The sequence below is a fragment of the Microtus ochrogaster genome, assembly GCF_000317375.1.
Source record: "Microtus ochrogaster isolate Prairie Vole_2 chromosome 14 unlocalized genomic scaffold, MicOch1.0 chr14_random_2, whole genome shotgun sequence".
Classification (NCBI taxonomy): Eukaryota; Metazoa; Chordata; class Mammalia; order Rodentia; family Cricetidae; genus Microtus; species Microtus ochrogaster.
In genome coordinates, this window is record NW_004949097.1 from 8418332 (window position 1) to 8435993 (window position 17662).

The 17662-nt window shown below is 36.5% G+C and overlaps 1 protein-coding gene across 2 annotated transcripts in view; it reads right to left on the minus strand.

Moving 5' to 3' along the window:
- The window catches only part of LOC101993851 (solute carrier organic anion transporter family member 1A5-like), an 86729-nt gene that overhangs the window by 21369 nt on the left and 47698 nt on the right, over positions 1–17662 (minus strand). For both annotated transcript variants that reach the window (XM_013352800.1, XM_013352801.1), the window contains exons 8-11: positions 16368–16466; positions 13357–13578; positions 8698–8862; positions 6232–6433 (exon numbers count right to left, since the gene is read on the minus strand). In XM_013352800.1, coding sequence (XP_013208254.1) covers positions 6232–6433; positions 8698–8862; positions 13357–13578; positions 16368–16466 — 688 coding nt within the window. The remainder of the gene's footprint in view (positions 1–6231; positions 6434–8697; positions 8863–13356; positions 13579–16367; positions 16467–17662) is intronic.

Consider the following 17662-nt stretch of genomic DNA (forward strand, 5'->3'; position numbering starts at 1 on the left):
GGCAGAAATCCTCAATAAATAAATAAATTAAAAAAATAAAATAAAAAAAATACTTAGTGAAAAAAAAAAGACTTGAGAAATAAAATGGAGGTAATGAAGAAAACACAAACCGAGGGAAGGCTGGGCGTGGAAAATCTGGGTAAATGAACAGGAACTACAGAGACAAGTATTACCAACAGAATACAAGAGATAGAAGAAAGAATCTCAGACAATGGCGATACTATAGAGGAAACAAACTCACTGATTAAAGAGCAAAACAAATCCAGTGAATCCTTAACACAAAACATCCAGGAAATCTGGGACGCAGTGAAAAGACCAAACCTAAGAATAATAGGGGTAGAAGAAGGAGAAGAATTACAGCTCAAAGGCACAGAAAATATATTAAAAAAATTATAGAAAAAAACTTTCCCAACCTAAAAAAGGATATTCCTATGAAGGTGCAAGAAGCTAATAGAACACCAAATAGACTGGATAAAAAAAAGCATCACCTCACCATATAATAATCAAAACACAAAACATATAGAATAAAGAACAAATATTGAGAGCTGCAAAGGAAAAAGGTCAAGTAACATATAAAGGGAAACCTATCAGAATTATACCTGGCTTCTCAATGGAAACCATGAAAGCTAGAAATTCTCAGATAGATGTGCTGCAGACACTAAGAAACCATGGATGCAAGTCCAGACTACTATACCCTGCAAAGCTTGCATTCACCATCAATGGAGAAAACAAGATATTCAAGGACAAAAAGAGATTTAAACAATACGTTGCCACAAACCCAGCCTTACAGAAAATACTAGAAGGAAAATCACAAACCTAGGAAGCCAACAACTCCCATAATAACACAAGCATCTGACAACCTCTACCAGCACAACTCAAAGAAGGGAAACATACAAACTCTACCACCAGAAAAATAACCAGAGTTAACAACCACTGGTCATTAATATCTCTTAATATCAATGGACTCAATTCACCTATAAAAAACACAGGTTAAGAGAATGGATATGAAATCAGGATCCAACATACTGCTGTTTACAAGAAACACACTTCAAACTCAAAGACAGACATCTACTCAGAGTATAGGGTTGGGAAAAAGTTTTTCCAATCAAATGGTAAAAAGAAACAAGTGGGTGTGGCTATACTCATACCTATCAATATTGATTTCAAACTAATATCAATCAGAAGAGATGGACACTTTATATTCATAACAGGAACAATTCATCAGGAGAAAGTCTCAATAATGAATAGCTATGTCTTTAATATAAAAGCACCCACATATCTAAAAGAAACTTCACTAGAACTGAAAGCATACATCAAACCCCAAACTCCAATAATAGGAGGTTTCAATACTCCGCTTTCACCAATGGACAGATCAACTAGACAGAAACTTCACAGAGAAATAAGAGAACTATCATATGTAATGAACCAAATTGAGTTAACAAATATAGAGAGAGAACATTCCACCCAAACAGAAAAGAATATACCTTCTTCTCAGCATCTCATGGAACCATCTCAAAAATTGATCACATAATTGGCAGCAAAGCAAGCATTCATATATACAAAAAAAAAATTATAGTAATCACCTGTGTACTATCAGATCACCATGGAATAAAGTTAGAAGTAAACAACAATTCTAACCCCAGAAAGCCTACAAACTCATGGAAACTGAACAGTCAACTACTGAATCACCCCTGGGTCAAGGAAGAAATAAAAAAAAAGAAATTGGAGTCTTCCTTGAATTCAATGAAAATAAAGTCACAACATTCCCAAACCCATGGGACACTATGAAAGCAGTGCTAAGAGGAAAGTTCATAGGACTAAGTGCCCACATAAAGAAAACAGAGAAAGCACACCTTAGAGACTTAACAGCACATCTGAAAATTCTAGAAAAAGAAAGCAGATTTACCCAGGAGGAATAGAAGACTGGAAATAATCAAACACAGGGCTGCAATCAACAAAAAGAAACACAGAAAACAATCCAGGAGATTTACCTAGGAGGAGTAGAAGACTGGAAATAATCAAACTGAGGGCTGAAATCAACAAAATAGAAACACAGAAAACAATCCAAAGAATCAATGAAACAAAAATCTGGTTCCTGGATAAAATCAACAATATTGACAAAGCTTTATCCAACTAATCAAATGGCAGAGAGAGAACACGCAAATTAACAAGATCAGAAATAAAAAGGGGGACATAACCACAGACACAGAGGACATTCAGATAATCATTAGATCTTACTACAAAAGCCTATATGCCACAAAATTGGAAAATGTGAAAGAAATGGACACGTTTTTAGATAAGTACCATATAGCAAAATTAAATCAAGACCAGGTGAACAGTTTAAATAGACCTGTAAGTCATGAGGAATTATAAGCTGTCATCAGAAACCTCCCTACCAAAAAAGCCATGGACCAGATGGTTTCAATGCAGAATTCTACCAGAACTTCCAAGAGGAGCTAATACCTGTACCCCTTAATGTGTTTCACATAATAGAAACAGAAGAGTCATTGCCAAACTCCTTTTATGAAGCCACAGTCACACTGATTCCAAAACCACACAAAGATTTAACCAAGAAAGAGAATTACAGACCAATCTCATTCATGAATATCGATTCAAAAATTCTCAATAAAATACTGGCAAACCAAATCCAAGAACACATCCAAAAATTACACATTATGATCAAGTAAGCTTCATCCCAGTGAGGCAGGGCTGGTTCAACATATGAAAATCTATCAATGTAAACCATCATATAAATAAACTAAAGGAAAAAAATATGATCATTTCATTAGATGCTGAAAAAGCATTTGACACAATTCAACATCCCTTTATGATAAAGGTCTTGGAGAGATGATAAATACAAGGTTCATTCCTAAATATAATAAAAGCAAGATACAGCAAGCAAACAGCTAACATAAAATTAAATGGAGAGAAACTCAAAGCCATTCCACCAAAATCAGGAATAAGACAAGGCTGTCCACTCTCTCCACACCGCTTCAATATAGTGCTTGAAGTTTTAGCAATAGCAATATGACAACATAAGGAGGTCAGGGGGATTCGAATTGGAAAGGAAGAAGTCAAACTTTCGTTATTTGCAGATGATATGATAGTGTACATAAACAACCCCAAAAACTACACCAAAGAACTTCTACAGCTGATAAACACCTTTAGTAACATGGCAGGATACAAGATCAACTACAAAAAATCAGTTGCCCTCCTATACACAAAGGATAAAGAAGCAGAGAGGGAAATCAGAGAAGCATCACCTTTCACGATAGCCACAAACAGCATAAAATATCTTGGGATAACTCTAACCAAGTAAGTGAAAGGTCTATTTGATTAGAACTTTAAGACTTTGAAGAAAGAAATTAAAGAGGATATTAGAAAATGGAAGGATCTCTCTTGCTCTTGGATTGGGAAGATCAACATAGTAAAAATGGCAATTCTACCAAAAGCAATCTATAGATTCAATGTAATCCCCATCAAGGTCCCATCAAAATTCTTCACAGATCTTGAGAGGACAATAATCAACTTTATTTGGAAAAACATAAAACCCAGGATATCCAAAACAATCTTATACAATACAGGAACTTCTGGAGGCATTACCATCCGTGATTTCAAACTCTATTACAGAGCTACAGTATTGAAAACAGCTTGGTATTGGCTTAAAAACAGAGAAATCGACCAATGGAATAAAATTGAAGACCCAGATATTAATTCACAAACCTATGAACACCTAATTTTCGACAAAGGAGCTTAAATTATATGATGGAAAAAATAAAGCATCTTTAACAAATGGTGCTCGCATAACTGGATGTCAACCTGTAGAAGAATGAAAATAGTTCCATATCTATCACCATGCACAAAACTCAAGTCCAAATGGATTAAAGACCTCAATATTAATCTGACCACACTGAATCTGATAGAAGAGAAAGTGGGAAGTAGTCTACAACACATGGATACAGGAGATCATTTCCTACATAGAACCCCAGTAGGACAGACAATAAGAGCAACAATGAATAAATGGGACCTCCTGAAACTGAGAAGCCTTCTTAAAGCAAAGGACATTGTCATTAAGACAAAAAGGCACCCTACTGATTGGGAGAAGATCTTCACCAACCCCACATCAGACAAAGGTCTGATCTCCAAAATATATAAAGAACTCAAGAAAAAAGACATTAAAACTCTAATTTACCCAATTAAAAAATGGGGTACTGAACTGAACAGATAATTCTCAACAGAAGAAGTTCAAATGGCCAAAAGACACTTAAGGTCATGCTCAACCTCCTTAGCCATCAGGGAAATGCAAATCAAAACAACTCGGAGATACCATCTTACGCCTGTCAGAAGAGCTAAAATAATAAACACCAATGAGAGCCTATGTTGGAGAGGATGTGGAGTAAGGGGAACACTCATCCATTACTGATGCGAATGCAAACTTGTGCAACCACTTTGGAAATCAGTGTGGCGGTTTCTCAGAAAACTGGGAGTCAACCTACCTCAGGACCCAGCAATTCCACTCTTGGGAATATAACCAAGAGATGCCCAATCATACTACAAAAGCATTTGTTCAACTATGTTGATAGCAGCATTATTTGTAATAGCCAGAAGCTGGAAACAACTTAGGTGCCCCTTAATAGAAGAATGGATAAAGAAGGTGTGGCACATATACACTTTAGAGTTCTACTCAGCAGTAAAAAACGACATCTTGAATTTTGCATGCAAATGGATGGAAATAGAAAACTATCCTTAGTGAGGTAACTCAGACCCAGAAAGATGAATATGGTATGTCCTCACACATAAGTGGATTCTAGCCATAAACAAAAGATATTGAGCCCAAAATTTGTGATCATAGAGAAGCTAAATAAGGTGGGCCCAAAGAAAAACATAAAGTTATCCTCCTGGATATTGGAAGTGTACAAGATTGCCGACCAGGGGTTGGGAGCGTGGAGGTGGGAGTGGGGCGGGGATGAGGGGAAATGGGGAGAAATAAGGGAGCAGGGAAGGATGGGGAGAGCTTGAGGGAATGGAGGAGGGAGAGATGTGGGAGCAGGGAAGTAGATATCTTAATTAAGGGAGACATTTTAGGGTTGCCCAGAGACTTGACTCTGGAGGGGTTCCCAGATGTCCAAGGAGATGTCCCCAGCTTGTTCCTTGGTCAGCAGAAGAGAGGGTGCCTGAACTTGCCTTATCCTGTAGCCACACTGATGAATATCTTGCATATCACCATAGAACCTTCATCTGGCAATGGATGGAGATAGAGACAGAGACCCACATTGGAGCACTGGACTGAGCTCCCAAGGTCCAAATGAGGAGCAGAAGGAGGGACAACATGAGCAAGGAAGTAACGACCACGAGGGGTGTGTCCACCCCCTGAGACAGTGGGACGGATCTAATGGGAGAGCACCAAGGCCAGTTGGACTGGAACTGATGGAGCATGTGATAAACCCGGACTCTTTGAATGTATGTGATGGTGGAGGCTGACTGAGAAGCCAAGGTCAATGTCGCTGGGTCTTGATTCTACTGCATGAATGGGCTTTGTGGTAGCCTAATCTGTTTGGATGCTCACCTTCCTGGACCTGGCAGGAGTGGGTAGGACCTTGGACTTTCCATAGTGTAGGGAACCCTGACTGCTCCTTGGACTGGAGGGGGGGGGGGTTGGGGGAGGTGAGGGAAGTGGGAGGAGGAGAGTGCGTGGAAATAAAGTAATAAAAAATACAAAGTCAAAGACTACAAAGTATATGAGACGTAATTGGTGGTGTCATAAATAAATATGTACATGTGTTGACTTACCATGTATTAGACTCAATACATTAGGCTGAATTTATGCCCATTGTAGATATCTATGAAGGTTTCTTGGTCTGTATAGTTGAGTTTTAAAGCTATCTGTTGTTATATAGTCAACTTTTAAAACAATCTGGAGCATAAAATACATGGATAATTTAGGTTACAAAGATCTAGGTTATTTTCTTCATTATACTTTAAAGCAGACTAGGATATCATTATGGCAACCACTCATATGTACACAGAATTATAAATTTACTCATTGATATTTCCTAGGCCTCTTTAGTAAGCTCGCAGTTGTATACTTTTGAAGAATTGAAGAAAAATAGAGGATAACTATGGATGATTGTCTTTATGTTGTAATAAAATGGCCTGGTCATATACAGTACTTGAAGAAAAATCGATCAACATTAGTGAAAATATTATGATCTTACTTAGGAAATAACATACCGTTCATGATCATAAGATGTAGTTAAGCCAGCAACTGGGACATTATCACAGGTCCACAGAAAGTTTAAGAAAAATAAAAGCCACTCAATCAGCGATAAGCAGAAAGCTATGTATGCAGCTTTCTTGACAGTAAACTTGAACTTTTTCATAACAAAACCGCCAATTAAATATCCAAAAACTATTGGAGGTAAGTTATAAATACCTATAAATGAAAATAGAATAGTATTTATAAAACACAGCAGAAAAATAAATGATATCAATTTTTAAAAATATCTTACTTAGGAAATTACTTAACTCTAATATAAAGTCATCCTAACTCCTACTCATTCACATACTTCAAATCCCCCATAATATCACTTTAAAAACAATTGGCATTTCCTCAATTATTTAAAACAAGTTATAAACACATTGTAACCCTCTCACACAGAGACACATACACACATTTATGTATTTTAGGTACTTCTTTCAACTCTGTAATTTTGAATGCCACCACTGAACCCATGCTTATCACATATAGAACATTCTGTGTACTACTTATGTTGCCCAGAAATCTTTCTTCCTGACTCTAATTCCACTGCTTAAAAAACAAAGAAATGTAAGAAAAGGACAATAAAATCCTGTTTAGGTTGCATTCATGTAACATCAGCTCCAATCTCAGATGAATTTATCCTTCCTTTTCAACTCCATACCATTACATTTAATTTTATTCATCTGAGGGTAAGCATTGGGATTTGAACTTTTAGAGATTTCTACATAATGTAGATCCTGACAGATTATGATTGAAAATTTTAAAGACTAAACATAATTTGAATAATGCCCAGTGAATATGTATTACTCTCATTGGTCTAATAAAAATTCCGACTGACCAGTAGATGAACAGGATAGAAATAGACAGGAAAACCAAATTAGGAATGAAGGGAAGAAGGGTAGAGTGGGAAGAATAGCCTGCATATTCTGAGGGAGCAAGAAATGAATGTGCCATGCTAATAAAGTTACCCTCCTTTGTCAAAGCATAAATAAAGAATATGGGTTAATTTATAAGGCAATAATAAGCCTGAGCTATTGACTGAGCATTTAGATTTAATATAAGTTTCACTGAGTTTATTTAAGACCACAAAAATGTAGTCAGGAACAACTTATTGATAATTGCCTTTACTCTGGTATGTTCTGCTTGCTGGCAGTAAGCAGAGATACAACTACTTTAGGAGACAGCTTCTTGGCATCGCAAAAAATGGCCATGTCTCTTGAAAGATGCTGCTACTAAACACTTAAGTGGTGTATATGAATGGTGGATGAGAGTTACTTGGTGGCTATGTAAACCGAGAAACTTCCCATAGTTATGGTGGGTGGCATAGCTTCCAGAGCTGGTGATAAACAGACCTCAGCCATGAGACAAGGGTCTCAGGGAATCAAGCAGGTATATTCAGCCATGAGTCCTGCCAGTGAAAAGCCACTTAGCAGTTTAAAGTTTGACTTGTTTGGTCAGAAAAGGATAGAGATACACAATAAAAAGAGAACCAGAATGAAAAATAATGTCTAAATGTGCTATGGTGTTTAAAAATATATATAAACTTAAGAAAAACTGAACTGAGAAAGAATAGTTTAAAATAATAAAGTCTTTAAAGAGAGAAGTACAATAATAACAAATAATAATAAACCGTGCAGATATGGGGAATACATAAGGAGTCTAAATAAGGAATGTTATTTTATTGATTTTGAAAATTTTGAATTCCAATGAGCAAAAGACAGTTGCTAGGGGACATGGAATTGTTAACAGGTCTGAAAATTTTAACTTTAGGGTCATCTTAAATTTAAGAATGAAATAAAAATGTACTTTTCAAATAAAAATAAAAAATGTTTTGGAGAAGAGTATTTGCTTTTGTTCCCACAGAAAACAAGAATCTGTGCATTCTTTCAGGAATAATATTTATCATGGAAACCTCATGCTAATAAAGATGCCACTATCTGGCAGAATGTAATAAGGATTACGTGTTAATTTAAAATGTTTGAGCTGGTTAGCAATAAACCTGAGCTATTGACTGAGGATTTGTAATTAATATAAGCCTTGTTGTGTTTACTTGGGAGTTTCTGGAAGGGCTGAAACTTCCATCTATATATTAGAACTCAGGAAAAATTCAAAGTGAGCTATGAGTACTCAGAAGTAAACTCTGGGAGTAAAATATAGAATCCCATCTTTATTAGCATGGCACATTAGTCTCCTGCTCCCTCAGCTTCTACTGGTGACTCCTCTGACTCCACTCTTCTTCTTTTCCTCATTCTTAGTTTCACTTTCCCACCTACCAATTTATTTTCCTGGAGACTATAAAGAAGAAATTTACAAAATTGCGAACAGACATCAATTTCCTTGTTTCTGAGTCATGTTGTTTGGCATGTCTTTGGAGACACTTTTTATTATGTTCTTGAGGAAAGGGAGAGTTCAAATAAAGAAATAATGAAATTACATACCCATGAGAAATACTATCTCTGCAGTTGATTTTCCAAATTGTTGTTCCAGGTATTTAGGCGTGAAGACAAATGTTATGCTAAATGAACTGACCTGAAGCACAGTTACAAGGACAAAAAGCATATAAATTGGGTTGCAGAAGAGGCTCTTCATGAATGGCAAGAAATCTGAAATAAGAGAATATCAATACCATCAAGATAACCCAGTCTTGCATTTTGAGTCTGGTAAACTGAAATCTTCTCACAGATTCTGTAGTGTTGCAGAAATGCATTTGATAAATCATTACCCCTCTGGGCTAAAGTTCTATATTAACACTTAAGGAGTTTTTAAAAGTTAGTAGCCATGACCTCAGTGACTCCCTGAGACACAGACATGGACTGCACAAAGCAGATCATGAGCAAATTCTTGACACAGAAAACAATTACAACAACCAGTCCAAGACAGGATCCCAGAGACACAGATACCACCTACAAGGATTGGACCAAGTTACAAAGTTACTGCCTTAATCAATTTCAGGAAGACTTGGATAGGCACCAATGAAAGAATACATTCAAAAACCTAAACAGCAATATGGCAGCAACAAAACTTAGCATCCTAACACAGAAAAATATAACTTATGAAGATGATAGAGACTCTTAAAGTGGAAATGAAAAAATCCCTTAAATATATTGATTTCTTCCCACAAAATTGGAATTCCAATTTTGTTGGAAGAAATCAATAAATCTCATAAAGAAAATCAAGAAAAAACAATTAAAATAGGTATAGTGAAGAGTTCAAGACTCGAATAATGAAACTGAGGCAATAAGGAAAACAGAAAAAGAAAGAATATTAAGAGCTGCAAGGGAAAAGGCCAAGTAACATATAAAAGCAGACCTATCAAAATTAAACACAATTCTTAATGGAAACTATGAAAGCCAGTATAACCTGGACAGATATGCTGAAGACACTATAAAACCATGTATTCAAGCCCAGGCTCTCATTCTTGGCAAAGCTTTCAATCACCGTTGATGGAAGAAAAAAGATATTCTATGACAAAAGCAGATTTAAACAACACCAATCCACAAATCCAGCCTTACGGAAAATACTATAAGAAAAACTTCAACAAAAGGAAATTATTTTTACCCACAAAAACACGGGAACAAATTACCTCCTCACACCAGAAAATCCCTAAGAAAGGAAACACACAAATACTACCACTGAAAAGTAACAAAAATTAACAATCGCTGTTCATTAATATCTCTTAATATCAATGGACTCTATTCACACATAAAAAGACATAGGCTAACAGAATGAATAGAAAACAGGACCCATCCTTCTTCTGCATACAAGAAACACACCTCAACTTCAAAAACAGGTATTAAGTTAGAGTAAGAGTTGGGAAAGAATTTCTAATGAAATGGACCTAAGAAACAAGCTGGTGTAGCTATCCTAATATCTAAAAAATAGACTTGTAACTAAAAGCAATCAAAAGAGATACCAAAGATACTTGATATTCATCACAGGAAATCCATCAAGATGAAATCTCAACTATGCACCAATTACAAGAGCACCCACATATGTAAAAAAAAAATTACTAAAGCTTAAATTGCACATCAAACTCCACACACTAATAATAGTAGAGGACTTCACCACTCCACTCTCACCAATGGACATGTCTGCCAGATGGAAACTTAACAGATCATAAGAGAACTAATAGATCCCATTATACAAATAGATCTAACAGACATCTACAGAACATTTAACCCAAACACAAAAGAATATACTTTCTTTTCAATACCTTATGGAGCCTTCTCTAAAATTGACCACATGGTCAGAAACAAAGCAAACCTCAACAGATATAAAATAATTGGAATAACCTCCTATATCTTATCAGATCACTATGGCTTAAAGTCAGAATTAAAAACAACATTAATTGCAGAAACCCTACAGATTCATTGAAATTGAACAATGCTCAACTAAATCAACCCTAAGTAACAAAGAAAGAAAGAAAGAAATTAAAGACTTCTTAGAATTCAACAAAAATGAATCCACAACATACCCAAACCCATAGGACACTATAAAAGCAGTGCTAAGGGGACTTTTGAACAAAAAACCTAATTTAAACAATGGAAAAAAGAAATCATCTTCAACATATGATGCTGGCATAACTGGGGGTTGACATTTAGGATGCAAATAAATCCATATCTACCCAATGAACAAAACTCAAGTCTAAATGGATCAAAGGCCGCAACATAAATCCAGCCCCACTGAACCTCACATAATAGAAACAAGGAAGTAGCTCATGAGCACAGGAGACCACTTCCTAATACAAGATTAGTAGTGCAGACACTGAGAGCAACAATTAATAAGTGAGACCTCCTGAAACAGAAGTTTCTCAAAGGCAAAAGACACAATCAAAAAGACAAAACAGCAGCCTACAGAATAGGAAAAGATCTTCATCAAGGAATTACTCAACATCTTTAGCCATCAGGAAAATACAAACCAAAACTTCTCTTGTAATACCACCTTATACAAGTCAAAGGGACTAAGATCATAAACACTGATGATAGCTAATGCTGGAGAGAAAATGGAGTAAGGGGAACACTTTTCCATTGCTCCTGTGAATGCAAACTTATACAACTACTTTGGAAATCATTATGGCAGTTTCTCCGAAAATTGGTAATCAATCTAAGTCAAGACCCACTCATACTACTCTTGGGCGTATACACAAAGGATTCACACTCATACCACAAGGACATTTGTTCAACTGTGTTCACAGCAGCATTATTCCTAATAAGGCAGAAACTGGAAACAACCCAGATGTACCTCCAACAAAGAATGGATAAAGAAAATTTGTTACATTTACAAATGGAGTACTACTCAGCAATAAAAAGCAATATAAAACAATATCATCTTGAAATTTTCAGGCAAATGGATTAAACTAAGAAAAAAGTCAAAACTGGTTACCTCACTCAGGTAATTCAGACCCCAAAAGACAAACATGGTATGTTCTCACCCATTAGTGGATATTAGATGTAGAGAAAAGGAAACTGAATTTGTAGTCCACTACCCCAGAGAAACTAGGTAACGAGAAGAACCCTAAGAGAAAGAAACATGAAACCCCCTAGGAAGGGAAAATAGACAGGATCTCCGGTGTACATAGATGAGATCTCCTGAGTAAACTGGAAGGGGGCAGTAGAGGAGAGCAGATGAGGGATGAGAACATACAGGAAGGGGATGGTTGAGTTGAAGGAAGGATGGAAAGGAAGAGAAATGAAAGTGGATGGGGAGATAGAAGGATGAAGAGGAAGAGGAGAACATGAGGGAACAGAATAGTCAAGAAAGAGAGGTAAAGCAAGGAGATGTCTTGATTGATGGAGCCACTAGCAAGAAACCTAGCAGTAGTGAAATTCCCAGGAATTCATATGGTTGACCTCAGCTTAGACCCTAAGCAATAGTGGAGAGGTGCCTGAACTGGCTTTCCCTGTAATTAGCTTGATGACTACCTTAATTGTCATCATAGAACCCTCACCCATCAACTGATGGAAGCAAATGCAAAGATCCACAGTGAATTACTGGGCTGAGCTCCGAGAGTCCAGTTGAATAGAGAAATGAGCTATAACATGAGCAAAGAGATCAGGACCTGAAACAGCTCAGCTGAGCTAGTGGAAACTCACTGACTCTGGACTGGCAGTGGAAGAACCTGTGTAGCAGCAAAGTAAGCCCTCTGAATGTGGGTAACAATTGTGTGGGTTGGGCAGTCTGTGAGGCCACTGGTAGTGGGACCAGGATTTATTCCTAGTGCTTGCACTGAATTTTTGGAACCTATTCTTTATGGAGGGATACCTTGGATGGCCTAGATATAGGATGAAAGGCCTTTTTCTGCCTCAAAGTGATCACCTTTATTGATTCTGCATAGGGAGCCTCACCCTCTCTGAGGTATGAATGGGGGCAGAGTAGAAAGGAGGTCGGGGTGGAGGAGAGGAGGCATTGGGAACTGGGATTGGTATGTAAATTTAAAAAGATTGATTCATACATACATACAAACAAACATACATACATACATACATACATACATACATGCATACATACATACATAAAGGGATGGGCAGTCTTGACCACTCAGCTTCTCACAGATGCACCACTGCTCTGCACCAGAGGTTAATAACATTTCTGTTTGTTTTACAGCAGTCTGCTCCTTAGGGAACAGTTCTTATGTAAACTATCACACACCTTCAAATACAGAAGATTATTACACCTCTCAGGAATTCTCCTCCAAAATTAACTTCAAGCATGCTTACAGCTAAACTGACATTTTTCTTATCAATCTATGCAGTTACCTCAGTACAGGTAATTCTCTCCCATTGTATTTAACTTGAATTTCTGGTTATTTTATTTTAACTTGGAACAATATTTTCTATAAAACAGACTTTTCAAAACAGGTGGGAAAATATATTTGTTCATTGAGTGTACAGATTGATGAATTTTCAATTAAGTCTAATCTAAGATGTGCTGTTTACAAATTATGTGAGTTGTTTCCACGCAATAACTTGGGAAGAAGTTTAACACATCTAAGTAGGGACCCTAGAGACAAATCATCTTAACTCAGCACAGCAGACACATGCTCCACTACCTGCAGACCCATCTAAACCAAATACAGGGGTTAAGGTTTGTCTGTTTGCCTTTAGTGATTCCACGTTTTTCCTTTTTGGCTTTTCCTTGGTGTTTCTCTTCTTTGTTGCTGTTAGTCACATCTGCATTATCTTCTAGTTCTTCCTTTGGGAGTGTTTTGGGAAAAAAGAAAAAGGGAATGCTGATCAGAACATTGACTCCTGCGAAGATCAAAAAGCCGAGCCACCAAGCACCGACCCAGCGCGTATCAGTGGGAGTTATGGTCAAGTCATCTGTGGAGAAACACAGATATTTTGTTAGTTTGATTCATTCTTTCCGGTGTAAATTGTAGAAAATTGTTAAGGATCATAATCCCATCTAACACAACATTTGTGTATTGTTCGTAAATTATTCACATTTATTCTTGCTGGGTTATTTCCTGCTAAGCCTGCCTCTACTCCTAAATGCTATGATTACAAATATCTTCCACCACTTTGGGAAAATTCAAACCTGTAGAAAAACTGTCTGAGTTTGATCAATTGGGTGGAGATAATATTATTTAAGAAAAAAAGGTTCTGAATTTCTATAAAGTGTAGTAATTAAAACTTTATTTCAAAGTGACATAAAATGATTTTAGACATAAAAACCAGTTTTAACCAGATGTGTTTATATATCAAAGCATCACATTGAATGAGAAAGGGGAGTAGAGAGACAGTTCAGTGACTAAAAGAGGCCCTGGGTTCTATTCCCAGCACACTCATAGAAACTTGTTATAGTCTGTAACTCTGATTTTACAACATCCGAAACCCTGTTTCAAACTCAGTAGGCACACATACACATAGTGCACAGATATACACATGTACGAAAATTAAGGTAATAAAACATCATATGATATGCAATTATTTTTGTTTTGTGTATTCATTAAGAAGATTAACCAGATTGATCTAGACATACGTGATGATATATTGCCAAAGGCCATGTCATAGAAGGAGCAGACAGAAATGAATCTTATGGAATACAGCCCAGAGTATGACAAAGCTACCTGGGTACATACTAGAGAGGCAGAGCTCCTAAAGTATTGTTTCCAGAATGCCACTTATATTGCTGCTGCCATATTTCTGCTGTATTTGGCACAGTATAATTTATATAAAGAGACTTCACTGTAACTAGTATACTGTGATTGTTTCTTGAAAAAGAATCCCACTCCTAACTGGTCAATTTATTTGTAGATAATAATAAAGATAATTTTCCTAAGAGTAATGGTGCTTAGTTGAATCAATGATTTGATTGACTTTCTGAGTTAGCATAAAAGATGCAGGTAGTTATGACTATTAGTAAAGATGATTAGGGACATGATTTAAGTAATTCTGCTCCAATAAGACATAAAAAAGAGCAAATATAGTCTAGGAGTTACCTTGCTTTTTGTTAGATAAGAGATTTTAAGAAGACGGAAAATAAGAGCAGGAAATCTTCATGAATTATAGACCCACGAATTGATGTAGGTGGATCTTCTATCTATCTGTTACTTTCATTGGTTAATAAAGAAACTGCCTTGGCCCTTTGATAGGACAGAAAATTAGGTTGGCGGAGTAGATAGAACAGAATGCTGGGAAGAAGGGAAGTGAGGCACACTCTATAGCTCTCCTCTCGAAGATGGATGCAGGTTAAGATCCTTCCTAGTAAGCCACCATCTCGTGGTGCTGCACAGATTATTAGAAATGGGTTAATCAAGATGTGAGAATTAGCCCATAAGAGGCTAGAGCTAATGGGCCAAGCAATGTTTAAAAGAATACAATTTGTGTGTTGTTATTTCAGGGCATAAGCTAGCCAGGCGTGTGGGAGCCAGGCAGGAACGCAGCCCGCCACTCCAATCTCTACAACAAATTCTTCCTGTGTAAAACCAGATGATTAAAGAAAATAATTATGTCCCTGAACCCAAAGTTAGACCTAGGTTTCTTGGTAATTAAGTTACAGAATTAATCATAGGCCCCATTGCACCTTGAAAACACAAAGTTATGAAAAGAAATAAATTGACCCAATTGTGTAAAGAAAAATAGATGGTTAGCTGATATCTCATTTAAAGTTTCTTCAGAGTATAGTTAAAAATAGAAATTCATTACACTGAAACCACTAATAGGAGCCTGACAGTATAAAAGGAACTAGCTGAAATATGCTTAACTTGCTTAAATGTTATTCCATAATAAAAAAATGTCATTGCTTTGGGGTGAAGATGTTCTTTCTGATACGAAAATTAATTCAAAGAAAATTGTTTAGTTGTGGGCTTCTGACAAAAACATGTAACTTGTGATACTAATGTAATTTCTTCTTTTGTAAATATTTTAATTAGTTTTTGGAAAATATGTGACATGTGGTTAGTGAGTTAATCTTTCCTTGCATGGATATCCTTTTTATTATGAGATATAAATTGATAACAAAAACATAAGACATAGGAGAAAGGGACACATAGAAAGAAAAGCATCAGAAAAGAGAACATTAGGGAATAAAGAAACGTGTAATACAGCTGGAGAACAACTGAAAGAGTAAGTAAAAAAAATATAATAGGGTAAAAGAACTTAACAAACATATAACTGAGTCAGAGCAACCATCAGATAGAAAAACAAAAAACTAAGCTTTGGCCCTCATATAAAGTGGTGTCTGTGCATATGTCCCATAGTTCACCTCCTGTATAGCTTTCCGGTAGTTTCTCTGATCTCCTGGGGGCTAGGCCCCTTGCAGAAATATATTTGCTAGCAGTTAATGAATCTGCTATGTAAAACCTTTTTAATTGGTGCTTATAATATAACAGAAATATATCTTTCATTATCTGCAATGACTACCTCATTGAGAAAAATCTATGTGAGTAAATCCTCTGATACCAAAGGTGCAGCTGCAATGTGGTTGAAGAATAGTGGATTCTTGATTAGAAGGTGACATTTTATCCTTACCTCTGCTCCTCTTAGGTCTGCAGACTGTAAGCAGTGATGATATGCCTAACTAAGGATCAAAGGAGGCAGCAGTATAGCAACGTGGAGCAGTCTCTTACACTCCAGAGACTATACTATATCAATAAAATGTATTTTACCTGTATTCACAGACCCAAAGTCTACATAGATGTTTGCACAGAAAGATGAGAACAAAAGTCCAATAAAAGGGCCAATCATGTTTCCTGTTTCTAAAATCCCTGGAAGTAAACAAAAATAGGAAGTTACACAACACATAAAGATTTTGCTCACATAATAAAAAGAAGCCTTGAGAATGAATTATTTTTAACATTAGATTACTTTTCTTTCCTTTGTAGAGCTTGGTATCAAATCTGGCAAAATTGATAAGTCCTGTGGCACAATCAACTTTTACCCTATAAAGATTTGTCACTTGTATTGCCTTAATAAAACATGGATTGACCAGTAACTAATCAAGAATTATATTATTATATAATTGCCTGGTGGGGTGACCAGGCATGATATATAGGCAGGTTGACCAGAACAGGAGAATTCTGAGAAGAGGAAAGTTTCCGTTTGCACTCATCACCCAAACAAAGAGGAAGCAAGATGAGAATGACTCACTGATAAAATTTGCCAGGCCTCATAGCTAACACAGACAAGAATTATGGGGTAATTTAGGATGTACAAGTTAGTTAATGAAAAGCCTGAGTTAATAGGCCAACCAGTTTATAATTAATGTAAGCCTTTGTGTGGCTGCAAAACTAGGCAGGGTAGAAGCCTCTGTCAACAAATAAGGGCTCTACAATTGAGTTATACCATACTACTTCAGATATTCTCATATATTCAACATATGAAAAATTAAACTTTGTATGTATGTGTACATATATTTGCATGTACATATGTGAGTTGCATGTACAGACACTGGTTTCTGTAATATTAAGATGGAAGTTCCAATTGTTTCAATATAGAATGTTTCCCAGAAGCTCATGTGTGACAGACTTGTTTCTCAGGGGGCACCACTGGAGTCTGATGGGACCCTACTGAGGCAGGCAATGGATTTGGGTCTTCAGGTCATCTGGAGCATAACCATCACCTTTTCCTCATTCTACTTTGCTTCCTAGTCTCAAGATGAATGGTTTCACTCCATCTGTCCTTCCATCATAATGAACTGCCTCATGACAGGCTTCTAAAACACACAATCCAGCAACATAGACCAAAACTTCCAGAGCTGTGAACCAAAGTAATCCTTTCTAATTATCAATCATTATATCAGGTGTTTATTAAAGCTATAAAAAATTTTCTCCCAGGCAATTTTGTCTATTTCCCATAGCCAAGAGGATAACTATGCGTTTTTCCTTTGGTTCACCTTCTTACTTAGCTTCTTTAGGATCACCATTGTAGACTCCGTGACCCTTATTTATGGCTAGAAACCAAT